Source organism: Notothenia coriiceps, unplaced genomic scaffold, assembly GCF_000735185.1.
Source record: "Notothenia coriiceps isolate Sejong01 unplaced genomic scaffold, NC01 NC01_scaffold00030269, whole genome shotgun sequence".
Lineage (NCBI taxonomy): Eukaryota > Metazoa > Chordata > Actinopteri > Perciformes > Nototheniidae > Notothenia > Notothenia coriiceps.
This window is the reverse complement of record NW_011362970.1, coordinates 71858-86929: the sequence shown is the minus strand read 5'-3', so window position 1 is coordinate 86929 and position 15072 is coordinate 71858. Positions and strand designations below refer to the sequence as shown.

Genomic DNA, 15072 nt, shown 5'->3' with positions numbered 1-15072 from the left:
GTGTGCCTTGGCAGCCTCACACACACACACACACACACAGGAAATGGCTGGCAAAGCTATTCAACCACCCACTGAAGCGTCAGGCACTTCACACCCTTGTACTAATGCACCGGGGCGAAAATAAAAAAATCAGTCTGTGAAGTAGATTGAAAGGAACAATAAAGGAAATATAAATGACTTTTGAATGTCGTGAAGTATCAGAAAAGGTAAAAAAAAAGTACTTAAAAGGTGAAAAAAACTACTTTATAAAGTGTTGCAGAATGACCAATATTCAACTCAATACCAGACATAAGAGTTGATCATTGACTTCCACTTGATTATATGAAATTAATTCTGAATTGCCACACACTGATGATGAGTACTGTGATATTCACTGTTGGAATGAGCCTCGCTCAGTCTCAGCTAAGACACACGAGCTGTTGTCCTTTCCTGAGGCTTTGTGCTGCTTTTCTTTTTGCAGGCGAACAATGTGACATTTCCCCTCTGCCCAGTTTCTCCCCGTTTTTTACAGCAGGCTATAACAGTGAAATGTGGGGACTGTTAGGGGTCTTTCTCCAGCACCGCTGAAGTGCCCTCTCGACTAAATCACCAACTGGAAAACGGCAGTGATGGGACCAGAAGTTAGTGTGTAATACTCTACTTCCCTGCTTCTCAACACCTTATATGTGCGTGGAGCCGTGTGTTAAGGCAAATACGTGCAGCTTCCCATTATACACCTGTGCCTTGGCCTCAGATCAGGCTCATAAAACCCCAATTGGCCTCAGGGTCAGACATGCCAAAACTTCCCTGGCTCTGCTTCTTTTTTTTTTCAACCCCACCCTTTGTTTAAGTATTACCACCTATTGTGTTCTAGTCAGAAACATCCAGAGAAATGTAAGCCTCATATGAAAGATCATTATTTTACTTAGTACTCGTACAGTAAAAATGTAAATAAGGTTATTTGCAATCTAAATTCATTAACAACGTCTAAGACATCTCACTTTCTGCAATAAAACTAATCTAACATTAGACATCATGCTTTATATACCAACTACTGTATGTGCAATATGCAATATGTGCAATATGAGCAATATATATATATATATATATATGCTGTAATAACTGTGCAATATATACCTGTCTGCTATATATTCAGAACTGTTACAGGATGTGTATTTTGTAAATTGTCAAATTTTTTGTATTTTCTTTTTAATCTTTAATATGTGTTTTATGCATGCTTCTTAGTTAACATTAATCTGTCTTTGGCTCTTTTCTGCTGTAACAAATGTACATTTCCCCTCTGTGGGACTAAAGGTATTCTGATTCTGATTACAGCGGGATTACCCTCTCCTCTGCAGAGACATACTTGTGGGAGGACACATGCACAAATACTTGACCCTGTGCAGACATGCCATACATGCCATCCCTCATCTTTTCATAATGAAGTGGCCACTTTGGTCCCCATAGCCCCACTGATGGGTGACTCTTTATGTCTGAGAGAGACTGGGAGTAGTTGTAGCTGGAGCCCTAAGTGACAGAAATCTCTCTGTCAGAAAGAAACAAAGCTATGAGCTGTTAGTAAGTTGGAAAAGCTGCTTACTCCACCAGGGGCCAAGAAAACAGGCAAATCCAAACAGTGGAGATGTCCATTTTTGACCGCTGTTCTGACATAATACACTCCTAATGTGCAGGGAAAGCCTTCCTGGATCCTCTCCATGTATCCTACTCATAAATCTCCCAAATTCCCATCCAGTTCAAGTTAAAAACTAATCTGTTCTGTGCTCCTTCAAAGCATTTCTGCATTATGAGTGTACAACCGTGACTTAGAGAAATGTTTCAGGGGCTTTGGGCCAGGGAGGGGNTGGTTCTGTTTTCTACGGCTTGGCGATCTTGGCCAAGCGACTGTTCTGGTAGTCTCGGCAAATACACAACTTTGACATTGGTGCATACAATGCTGACAGTCGTACTTGGAGTGTGACAGACGGATTTTAAAGTGTTTCCTCGACACCAAAAGCCACCGTGTCCCTTCACATTCCAGGGATGATGGATGGAGAGTTGCTTAGACAAACTCTTCAGGCGTGTTTGTGTCCTTGTGAAGACCGGGGCTAAACGTTCTGTTCGGGGACTACCAATAAAATATTCAGGGACAGATGTCTGAGCAGCTCTCTTGCGCTCAGAACCTTTGCAAAAAGGACACAATCTGTTTCTAAATTATTCATACAGTCAAATGCTTTGTCCAAGAAGTTCAAAGCTCTGTCAAACATCAGTATCCATCTGAGTTTGAACGGTGCTACTCAAAGCATTTTGACATCAATAACTTGTCATAACTGCTTAAAAGATTGTTAGTCTTACATTGAAAGTCACTATTTAGGATTTTGCGGTAAAACTGATAGATTTCCAAGACAAAGGAAGATTGCTAAACAACATAAAAAAAGGAGAGAGAGCTGCTTTGGGACTAATCTTAGTCTTAATAATCTTCATCTTTATCTGTAGCCTTTGTAAAACAAATAGAGTGGAGTGACGTAGGTTTAGCCGTTATTTCAGAATCTACAATATTTTGGGAGGCACTAGTGTGTGTGTGTGTGGGGGGTGGGGGGTTAGGGTTGCTTCTTCTTCACAGGACTCGTTGCAGATCATACCAACAAAGTATATTTTAATGATTATATACACAATGTGTTTAAGAAGGTTTTATGTAACTGAGGTAAAGTTAAGATGTTGTGATTTAAGTGCAAATTACATTGTTCATCATTTTCAGTTCTATAATCTATATCCTGGATGAACATATGTCTAGAAGCCTCTAAAAGTTGGTCCCACTTAGCATTAAAGGGTCAAAATCCACAAAAAGGTTTAAAACCGTTGCTTTAGTTGAACTTATTTACCCGTAGGTCAGCACAATATGAGGGACTCACCTGCAGAAGTTGTGGCTGCCCAGACCTCCCTCTCCATTGGGGTATTTGAGAGTGTTGTAAGGGTGCTGGAAAGTCTCATTCCAGAAGAGGCAGGGTTTACCACCATGCAGGCTGGTCTGATTCTGGAAGCCCCTGTAGTCCTCTCCGTTGGCAGTGTAGCACTCTGGAAAAAGAAGAATGAGATGGAGAAATTGAGAGGAATCACTTGTGTCTGCAATAAGGGCTTAGACATCTTTTAAGTTGCAAATCAAAAGCTTGACCAGATCTTTTGAACACAGAAAGTCAGCCACAAATATGACCTGCTTTATTGAGAATGTGGATTCAGTGAAAGACTCTCAAGCTATAACATTTGTTTAGACGACAACTTTGGAATAAATGTAATTTTTGCCAAGTCTCGGTTCATTTTGACTCTTGCCAAATGGGGTAAAGAAAGATCAGTCACTGTATTGTTTTAATTAATGTCATCGCAGGAGAAAAAATGGCCAACAGATATACAAGTAAAGCAAACATGGCTTGGACTTCTAGGAAATGTATGACTACCATATGGCCAAGCCATAAAGAGAGTGAGAAAAGGGAGAGCTGGTTTCAAAGCAAAACAATGGCTGGGGGAGAGCTTTTCTTCCCTGAAATTGGGAATTCAAATAAACATTGGCTGATGATGGGAGCGTGATCAGCCATTACTGTGCATCGCTCTCAGCCTTGAGGAGGGGTGGGGAGGCTCCCGTCAAGAGAGTTTTAACTGCTACAGTTGAATTCCTCTGTGATTGCATTACGATGGAAAATATTAATTTATTATGTTATGATTACTCAAACATAGACAGAGCAGGATTCTCCTTCAGTGTAAACAGCAGGGGATAAAAAAGACTATATGTATGACATTATGTTGCAAAGAGTAAATACTGACAATAGCCACCACCAGCATCACTTTGAAGTGTTCTTTTACAGTGTGTGCTTTGACACTTTTGAGTGTTGACTTATGAAGCGTAATACATAATACAATTATTTCAACTCATGCCTGTCAATGAAACTCAAGAAACAGAACAATAGTCGTTTGTGTGGCTCGTTTCCATGGGGTCTTGTTGCTATGTATGCAGTTAGCCAGTGACCGGCCCCTTTCATCAAGTGGAGCTGTCTAGGCTGAGTATGAGCTAATGCATCACAATATGACAGTCATTACATGCCATAGTGAGCCAGCCGTGCTCCAAGGCTCTTTCTCATTCTCTTCCAGTCCAAGGTTTCCCAACTTCCTTTCTCTTTCTCGTATCTTATCCTCTGTTCTTCCCTCTCAGCATTCACAACTCTTTTCTCCTCTGCTGCTTTTGCTTTCTTCTGTCATCCCCTTTCAACTTATATACTTTTTTTTCTTTGGGGGGGGGGATCTCTTTGCTTCACAGGCTTCTATCTCAACTTTTGAGCTTGCGTCTATCGTTAGATGGCAAGCTTAAGATGCCGTTTCACACGTCTAGAGGAGGAAGGCAGCATCAATTAAGACCTAAAGGAGAATTATTCTTTTAGGAGATCAAAAATCCCCCAAATGTGTTGATTGCAGATGTTAAAATATGTGTCTAATGTAGATAAGCAAGGGACCTACATTTGCTTCCCGTACTTTCTACCATGCTTTGATATATTAACAGCAGTTAGCTTGCACACAAACATGCATTTCAGTCTCTTGCATCCTCTACTATACTTCTCTTAATTTTAAAGTAAATCAAAGCCCCTGGCAGCCAAAGTAGCTTTTAATTAAAGTTGTTATTCAGTCAAGCTTGTTAGCCATCCATCGTCTGGCTGACAGGAGTTCAACGGTGGCAAGGAGATGCAGGGTGTCAGGTTCCTGCATTATGATGCCACTCTATTGTCTGTGAATGGCTCCCCTCTATATTAACAAATTAATACCACCAGATCGTAAATCCACTGGAGAGTGTCTGAGGCAGAACACGACATGCTCTTGCTCCCCTACACAAGGGAGCGATGAAGAGTCGTGGGGACACAAGTTATCGTGGGTCTGACACTCCAGACAACATGGTGTGTTTAATAATGCAAATTGTGCAATTGAAAAGGATGCACATGATCACCATGTAGCATGTTTATCCTGTAGAAGACTTTAGAGATAAGGTGGAGATCTGATATCAATGTTAATCTGTGTTGCCACTCCATGTTATAGGCTCCAGGCTCTACCTGACTCAACACTTTTGTAGAACTGCTTTACTAATAATTCTGACCACTGGTTGTTCAGAGAGAATTGCCACTACCGCTGAGGCGGTGTTATCTCTCAACCTATTTTTCCATCTTGAGCAATCATTTTAAAAGTGGGAACAATTCAATCAGTTTAAAAGACACACACATAATATTGACAAGAAAACAAATAACCAAACAGCAAAATAATACTTTTCAAAATAGTAAGATTTAGTAGTGGAGTAACTTGTAATTATGGTTTGTCATTGACCTTAAGCTACAATTGAGTTAAATGAAAATGAGTTATCCTGCATTTTATGATTTGTATAATATACACAGAACTTATTGGGAAGACAGGAATCAAATGATTAATTTTCATTGAATTCACATTTCTCCGGATGCTGGCAGTGACGGCAAACAGAAAAAAAGAAAAGGAACCACTGCTATTGAGAGTTTGACAGCAGTACAAGCACAATCATGAGTCACTGCTCCCCAAAAGCAATCATGACTGTTACTGCCCAAGTCACAGAGGATAACATCAGGTAGCGACGGGGCAACAGACTGCATCCCAAATGAGCTCACGTCCTTCAAATATCTTCTCCCCGAAAAGAGGGTATTAAAATGACTGAACTTGGCCGCACGAAGCGCTGCTCAACACACTGTGTCGAAAAGAAAGATCCAAATGACTTTGTAAATGTCTCCTTTCCTCCTTCAGGAGACTTTACTCTAGAGTTTCACGATGAAGCAGAGCTCGTCTGCACATGGTCCCTTTGGAACGAGCTGCTGCTGGCAATCATCCCGCCCTGCTGAGGTCAACTAAGCTTTCCAAGACAAGATGGTAAATATGGCAGCGTTTTGCCCCCTGGAGGAATATGGGGAAGGGGGATTGTTCCAGGTGGTTTCAAGACACCATTTGCTTGTGGTGGGAAAGGGAAGTAGCGGATCTGCAAGGCCTCAGAGATAAGTGAGGCTACGTTAGAGATGAACGGTCCATTTAAGAGCCTTGAGGATGGCCACACATCTATATAGCTAAAGAAAGAATATGGTGGATATGAGCACTTTATCCTTGTCCTGGAGGGAGTTAAGAGCTCATCTGCTGATTGGATCATCACCACTCCATGCCCCCTCCCCTACAAACACGGCCAGCCCTCAATCTGACACCCCCTTTCCATGTCACCAAGCAACTGTTGTGCTCTCGTCACATGGGCCTGGGCTTTCTTGTGGTTTCATCATAGGCCGTGATGGGAAACAGAACCACCACCGCATGAAAGACAGAGAGAAGGGGGGGGGGGGGGGGGGGGGAGAAAAAACCTCCTATAAAATACATGCAGATCTACAAATAGAAAAAATCCGGGAAAGGGAAGAGAAGGACTCGCCCTTCACCAAGCCCTGCCCTCACAGAATACTGCACCACCCCGGCGACAAGAGGGGGAAAAAGGAAACAGCAGAGGACCGCTGAGAGAGAGCTAATCGCCCTGTTATTATATTGGTTGGGATTTGAGGCTAATGACTTCCACATTGCGACTTCAAATGCACTTGATGTTTCGAAAAAAGTGTGGGGGGGGGGGGAGAGAGAGAGAAAAGAGCATTGGTCATGTGATCTGAAAAACACAAACAAACAAGCATACAAACAAATGGTTTCTCTGAGACGCGTTGCCAGGTCGCACAAGAGCACTTATTTGTTGTGTTTGCTACGAGGGATGAAAAGCAGCGATAATTAAAGACGACTGCTTCCTCACTGAGGGCTGACATAAAGAGCTTCCTTCCATCTTTATTATATGTTTCGAAACTTCAGGCACAGCATAACAGGCTTAGTGGATGAGCAATATTTCCAGAATAAGTCTACGATAGAAACATGCATGTACACTTTTATGCACAAAAACATCATCATTTGTGCACACGCTTACAACACCCAAAGCTGCTCAGGTTTAGAGAGCTTTCAAAGACGACAGAAACGTCAGATTATTAATGCACAACCTGCCAAAAAATGTTTCCCCTCCACTCTGTCCTGGTAACCATTAATGTTGTGAGGCTCATTAATGTCAGTGTACTAAGCACAGAGGCCAGGGCCAGGCCAAACCAGGCCAGATGTAGCAGGTTACAGATTACTTCTATGGTGGGGACACAGCTGGCTGCAACACAAGTCTGGTTCCCCTTTTCGCCAGCAGCATCCATTTCCACATCAAAACCACATCAGACTTCAGAGGATCGCGGGAAGACTGCTTCACAGGAAGACTGCTTATCCAGGTTTCACAGATAGTCACAGATTCAGTAAGGCTCTTTTAATGAATTTGGAAGTGGCTGAGAAGAAGTCACCAATGTCTCGGGGGTGGGCTTGGCAGTTAATGGACCACATCTCGTCTCTGTGCTTTAAAAGTGCCCTCTTGGAAGAGGGTGAATGAAAGTGCAAAAAATTAACCTTGTAAGTGTTGAGAACAGATGCCTCTAACTCTGCAGACAATGATTTCTCAATGGGATTTTACAATCCTTCTTTTTGTTTCATGCTTTTGTCATGGGTTACAGCCCCAGATAAACCAGGCCGTAAACCAGGAGCTCATTCATCCCGAAATAGCCTTCACCATTCTTCCTTTGCAAAAAACCCTCCACTGCACCACCTCCTGAGTTCACTACCACAGTAGCCACAGACCCACAAGATGCCCTGCCAAGGTTTCTGGGTAGCACCTATAAAATATGGCCCCATCTCGTTCTAGTGCGGCCCCTATTATTTAGCTCCGTAGTGGAAAGAGTCTAATCGGCAGGAGCCCGTGGTGGGCTAAAAGCGGTGCCAAAAAACCCGTCTGTTTGAAGTTGCTTGTCACAAAATGGAAAGCATAAAAGGTTGTTTTGCCCACAAGCAGGCCCTATATTTAAATACCAGAGGAAAAATCAATCAACAAATAATATACCAAGGCAGATAAGCCCTCCACCTATGGAGGATATCCCGTAGTTGCCAGGATGATCTCTGACAGAGCGCAGCACAGATGGACCAAGAGTAGTTTTGGCTCTGTGAATGGCCCAGAATGAAACAAGGAGGGACAATTTTGAGTTTTGCTTGGCAGACGTTCAGGGAGTGACTGATGGGCTGCAGACTCTGACAATGACGTAAAGGACATTCAGGGACTTGCTGAAACCCTAGGGAAAAAAGCTGCTGGCACAATGTGGACATCAGAGACATGTCAGCCAACCTGACATGAGGGCGGACGAGGTGCCACGCTCAATTACCTCCCTCTGGCAGCTCCTCACCGTTTCCTCGAGTCATAATCCACATCTGCCATATATTTCCAAACATGATTAAAAGCTTCTTCACCTCTAACGCTGTCCTTGTTTCTGTAGTTTCTCACACCCAATCACAAGTCTCCCTACACAGTAAGTATAGGCAAGGGTTACAGGGTTGAACAAACACAAGGGGAAATCCCCTGCATACTCAACACATGCCACTGAACCCGCTGTAAACCAACTCGTACACGAGAGTAACAAGACGTGTGCATCCAGGAGAAAGCATCATTGAAAGAAGGGGGGGGAGATAGGGAAGCCAAGACGCGCTAAGGTTGTTCAATTAAGGGCTTTCAAAAGGTGCACAATTAGTGTGTCTGGGATCGATCCATCCTAAATAAAGTCAAACTGCAAATTAGTGTGGAGCATTGACATTGAATAACGGGTTGTGAAAGACGAAAAGCAGTGAGAGCACAATGAATCAGAAAAAGCAAGACAAGAAGAAAACAGAGTGAGTCAGGGTGGGACAAAGACTGTTTTTATGATCCCTCAGATTGTTAACCCAGGCTCTAATTGGCTCCCTCTTGTGTATAGCACAAATAAGTGAGCGCTGAGTTTATTTCACATTTCTCCGTGTTATAGACACGGCTGACAAAGACCAGGCTTGTAAAATGACCAGCGAACACAGAGTTTACATCTCCAGCGTCTGAGTTTGAAGGTACACCTCTCATTCCAGAGGAGCTCTGTGGCACAGATGCATGCTGGGGGTTTTTACCAGCAAACACACAACCGAAGCCGAAGGGAGAACAACACATGTCTTACTAATGCGTGTCTGTCCTCTGTGAGGAAAATAACACAAGACCATATGGGTTCCTCGTCGCACGCCGCCTTTGATAACAAGAGGATCTACGGCTTGTGATGCAAGTCATGATGGCTTACTGTTGCTAATGGCCGTGCGTTTCTCGCATGGGGGTGTTTTAAGCTTGTTCTCTTCTTCTTTGTTTTGCTTGTAAATGGATGGTAAAATGATCTCTCAGTCAACTTGCACTGTCAGATGCCACGATAAACATATGCAGTGACAAAACAGGCATTAAACTGCCCTCCTACCCACATCATTCCTGCTCTTTGTTCCCTCCTCCTCCCTCCTCATACCCGTATCCCTCCCCCCAGATGCACTTACAGTAAGAATGAAAGGGAGCAATTTTCATCAGTGAAGCAGCCGCGGTATTTTCAGATGGATCTGATGTGGAGGGAACGGAGGACACACACACTCGCACACACACATCAAAATGCACACAGGCTCCTTTGTTCACTTGGTGGTAGGGCCAGTGTCATTGTGGTGATGCCATTCTCACCCACTCATCACTGTACTGTAGACATCACCCACTGAGTGAGTGTATGTGCATGTTTTTGTTTGAGTGCACATGTCCGTCAATTCACCTCTCCTCACAATTTGACAGCCTCTCCAAGGCAGTAATCAATTTGCGGCAATATAATGTAAGCTGTGCGGCCAGTATGGCTGCGGCCGGCCCTGATGGACAATTACCATGTTTGACGTTGCTCCAATGATAACAGTTGGATTTGTACGCAGTGATGGAACTCATATCCATATGTAGGCCCTTTGCCCCATCTGTTAAGCCACTTTGAGTAATAAAACGAAGGCCAGATAGCACCTCAGAGAAAGATGAACCATGAAAGAAAAGGGGTTGTTGCTGAACACACCTGTTTCCCATCTTCCTGTTTGTGCTCAGGTTAGCTGCTATCTGAGGAATGTCAATTATATGTGGTTTGGGCTGAAGCTCTGTCAGTGCTGTTGCAGGGGATAGAGTGCAACTATTACACACACACACACACACACACACACACACACACACACACACACACACACACACACACACACACACACACACACACACCCACCCCTGAGCTTACCTGTGTTCAAAGCCAAGATAAAAGCTAACGTTTACATCCAGCCACCTGCACACAACCAGCAGCCGCTGCCGAACCGCAGCCCCTCCTCCATTTCCTTTCCTTCTGACACACACAGCAGTCATCCGTCTTGATCGGCCTCCCGGGTCTCTAATTAGGCTCCGGGTGGGTGACACCCTCTGGAATGTTTATTGTAACATTGCTCAGCCTTTATCTATTTTAGAAGTGAGAGAGAAATAAAAGAAGAAATAATAAAAAAAAACAGACTGCTAAGAAGCAGAGCGAAGAAGAGAGGTGGATAGAACAAGATCACAAACAATACTATAATAGTGGCAATGCTGAGAAAATGTAGAAAAAGAATGATAAAAATGTGTATTGATCATGATTAAATAATTTAGATTTTAATAATGTATTTTAGCTACAACACTAAGAAGCTATAGGCCTTCATCCAATACAAAAACTACTATAAAACGTGGCCCATCACACTTCTGGAAGTCTACTACCGAGTTCTGACTCTTCACTTTCTAACAAAACGTTTTTCTTTTTCTGATTTACCCTTTAACGCCAACAAAAGATAAGGACATTAAAGCCATTGACATCAATGTCATCATTCCTACAATTTGGAATATGTAAGCATTAACTCATCACAGACCAGGACAAGAGCCAGAAGAGTGCCGGCCAGCAATGCCGCACTTCCCGTCAGGAAACAATGTTCTCGTCCACTGCGGTGGTTTGTTGGAATTACCCTGACATACTGTTCTGGGTTGACAATGACAGCACATTTGACTTATCTACGGTACTCATGGCGCACAGAAGACAAAGACAATGGTACCAAAGTTCAAATTAGGCTCGTAAATAACAACTTTTTCCTATTGGGCTGGGTGACAGATCTTAAATCTCTACTTGGGAATAGTTGGCTCTGGAAAATGTTGCGTAAACATTGTTTTGCTGAAACAGAACAAATCGAATTATATGAATGTTTTCTTCATATTTAGAAGTGCTGTGTTTTCTTTCGAGATTTGTCTGAGCCTTGTCTTTAAAGAGTTGTAGAAAGTGGTCACCACACTGAATAAACTTCAATCAGTGTGCTCTTTTTCCGCGTAAACAACTCTAGGTTTTTGTTCTAGCTTTGTTGGGTATATTGAGGCCAGACTTGTTTTTACACTAAACCTCTTTTAGTCCCCCTCATGTCAATCTTGACAACATCGTAAACGGGCGTCTTTTTTGTTTCATTCATTCAGGGAATGTGAGAACCACAATCCTCCATATCCAAAGTGTAAACTGCTGATGAGAAGCACACTGTGCGGATGCAAACATTGTTTACAGGAGAGGAACAAAAAAGGAGATGAAAAGCGTCTTGACGTCATGTTTCATTGCAGCAGCTAAACATTTGTGGCCAAAGTGAAAACAGAAAAACTGTCCCATGTGTCACTTATCTCCAGGGACACAGCAAGCGGAGCAACAGGGCCACAGAAGGCAGAAACAAATGTATGTTTGCAGGTTTATGGTTTCAAAGCGGTGAACAATGTGATCCCCTGCACAGTCGCTTCTAATACACCATGGTGTGCTGATGTTTGGCAGGTCGCCCAACACATCTCAGTTCAAATGATGACATAAAACTAGTCAGGAGAAACAGTGTCCTCCACGCAGTCTCCGATTCAGAAAGCATGACAAATCCTTCACCACATATCATACTGAAAGTGAATGAAAAGTAAGTTGGGAGTTTTGAGTTCACTTCCAGAGGACAGACATTACACAGGAGCAGCAGCAAGAGATTACCCCACACTGCATTTGAATTGCAAAAATGAGTTATATTCTTGGCTTATCAGTGAAATGCATATCTTATATTGCAAAAACAAAATAGTGAGGTACAATCTTAAGTCTAATATGATGGTTACAACCTTTTCCCCCCAAAACTACAGTTTAAATTGCCTTATATATATATACAGATTCAGCTTGCAGACGTGCACACAAGGGATTTGGCTGCAGAGATGAACAGGGCACATTGCCACAGGCTTGCAGTGAGCTAACATGATGGGTGCTCCAACACTGTTATAAGTCTTGGCAGTACCTTTCCCTCAGCACCTAGGAAATATGGTTATGGACTTTATCCAATATTTTTGGACAACAGTAAAATGCAGTATTGATCACACTAAAGGTTAAGGCCATTGCGTTATAGCTACAATGTACTGTACATGGAAGTAACAGGGTGAAATAAAAAATGTCTGTTCATCAATGATGACTTCGTAATGTCTTCACATTTCTTGTGAGTGGCATCCAACAGTCCAATATCCAAAGATATTCAATTTAAAATTATATAGAGAAAAACAGAGAAAAAAATTCAAATACTTATATTTGAGAAACTGGAACCTGTGAATGTTTGCTGTTTAGTTATTTTAAAATGATTCTAACAACTCATTGTTTCAGCTCTATAAATTACAAATGTAAAGGTTAAAAACCTAAAGTTGACTGTGAGCGAAGAAAAATGCATTTTATATTCCTCTGTTGTACTTTCCTTTATATGAACATCTAGAGCACGTAGTGATGTATGTACTGTATAGCACATTGATGAAAGTTTTTCATCGTCTTGCATAAGATCTGTTGAAACCACTAACCAGCGACTGTCTAACAGTTCAGAAGCCAGTCTGAATGACCCGACTGAAACAAAGTGAAACTCCTCTTCCCTTTCAAATAATTATGAAGAACAAGAAATTAACCTGATGACGCCGTAGGTGCTGTATCTTCTCCATTAGCGCAGGGCTGAGCCGGGATGGGGATATGCATACTTATTAGATCTTCAACCTTGTGGGTTCGGACGTGCTAAGGAAGAGGGAACAAATGATGAGTCACAGCGATAAGAATTCATAATAAGGCTCAGAGACAAAAATAAAGGACCTCCAATGCCCCTGCGATATGAATCACACATTCACAAGCAGGTATACGTAAAGGCAAACACACAGAGATACCAAATGCAGTGGCTCAGTCAGTAGGGGCTTGGACTGTGAGCGGTAGGCTTGCCGGTTCAAGTCCCCGAACAGACCTGCATTTGGAGTGTGGACTTCTACTTGGAGAGGTCCCAGTTCACCTCCTGCCCTGCCTTGGTGCCCTTGAGCAAGGCTCCGGACATTCCCCTTCCCCCCTTACTCCCATTGCTCCCCGGGCGCTGTAAATGGTAAATGGTAAATGGTAAATGGACTGTACTTATATAGCGCTTTATCCAGTCTTTAAGACCCCTCAAAGCGCTTTACATACTACATGTCATTCACCCATTCACACCCATTCAAACAGAGCAGTGTACCTTACTCTAGGACCTAACATTCACACACATTCACACACCGTTGGCCATGCCATCGGGAGCAACTCAGGGTTAAGTATCTTGCCCAAGGATACATCGACATGTTGACTGCATGGGCTGGGATCGAACCCACAACCTTCTGGTTGAAAGACGACCACACTCCCTCACAGCCACAGTCGCCCCAATAGCTGTACAATAGCTGCCCACTGCTCCTAGTACTAGACTCCTGGTACTAGGATGGGTTAAATGCAGAGAACACATTTCACTGTTTGCTGTGTGCTCTGCATGTGTGACCATTAAAGAGGGGTTCATCCCTCCCAATATTATTCTTCTTCTTCAAGTGTTCCTAGACAGTAAACAATACCGACCAAAGAATGTGGGCTAACAAGATACAAAACTGAGGGGAGAAGTCTTTAAAGTGGGCAAATGTCTTCAAACTATTGTGAGTTTGCGATCTAAAGCATTCATATTAAAATAGATATAAACTGAGTAGACAAAAACTGAGCTAGCACAAGATTAATGATGTTGAAAAGGCACGGCAAGTTGCAATCAGTGCTCATAGTGATGTTCTTAATCAAGGCACTAATGTCAGTAAATATAAAACATAAGACGGAGGCAAGTCCGGGCTAGTGTGAGCTGATATGGCTTCATTTGAAAGGTGTCTGTGTACTACTGACAGGGTTCCAGACTACACACACACACACACACACACACACACACATATCCTAAAATGAAACTCAGAGCAGAGATTTAATTCCCACTTTATCAAATCTGTGCATCAGACGAGTTCCACAGTACATGATAAGGAAGACGAAAAGGGGGAAAACACAAACCAAGCATGGAGGAACATGTGCCTTTTGAAGTTGTCTTTCTTCTTGGAACTAGCGTTGGCGTAACACGGCTGGTTAAGCAGATCATTAAGCGTAATGGTTGGGAAGGATTGCAGAGCTTTATCTCTGATGGCAAGAACAAAGTTGTGGATGATCTGGGGGGATTCTGGGGCTGGATTTAATGGGAATTCCCCTGCCTGCTGGGACAGTTTACTTGTGCTAACAGACAGGTGCTATCATAAATCTAGAGTCAAGGCATTACTCACTCGGCTTTACATACTGAGACTCAAGGTAAATGGGGATAAAGTTATCCTTTGAAAGATTATACCTCACGATTAAAGGTGCTTTTTGAATAGACGCCATGTTAATGTCTGCTAGTGACATAGGACTATAAAGAGCACAGCTCAGCTCCAAGGTGATATTTCTTGTAATCTAAAGGAACAAATAATTAGACCCTCCAGAAAAACGCAGGCAAAAATCCTTGATTATGCGGGCTAAATTCCTTGATTGTGCGATTAAACATGCAGGGTTTTTATGTGATTTTATGCGGTGAAATTGCGGGAAGTTGCGAAATATGCGGAAAGTTGCAAAATATGCGGGGAAAAAGAATAACAATTTTTTTAAATATTGGTGTGTCTTATTTATTTTCTCTCACACACAACCTGCCACTAACGTTAAACCCCTTTACTATTCAATTAAACACATTCAAATGTTTATTTATTGTAAAAGCAAATTGGGCTATTTT

The 15072-nt window shown here is 42.6% G+C and overlaps 1 protein-coding gene across 1 annotated transcript in view; it reads right to left on the bottom strand.

Annotated features, from left to right (window-relative positions):
- The window catches only part of kremen1 (kringle containing transmembrane protein 1), a 45620-nt gene extending 32634 nt beyond the window's left edge, over positions 1-12986 (bottom strand). The window contains exons 1-2 of the mRNA XM_010787370.1: positions 12920-12986; positions 2889-3051 (exon numbers count right to left, since the gene is read on the bottom strand). Coding sequence (XP_010785672.1) covers positions 2889-3051; positions 12920-12986 — 230 coding nt within the window. The remainder of the gene's footprint in view (positions 1-2888; positions 3052-12919) is intronic.
- Positions 12987-15072: the final 2086 nt, after the last annotated feature.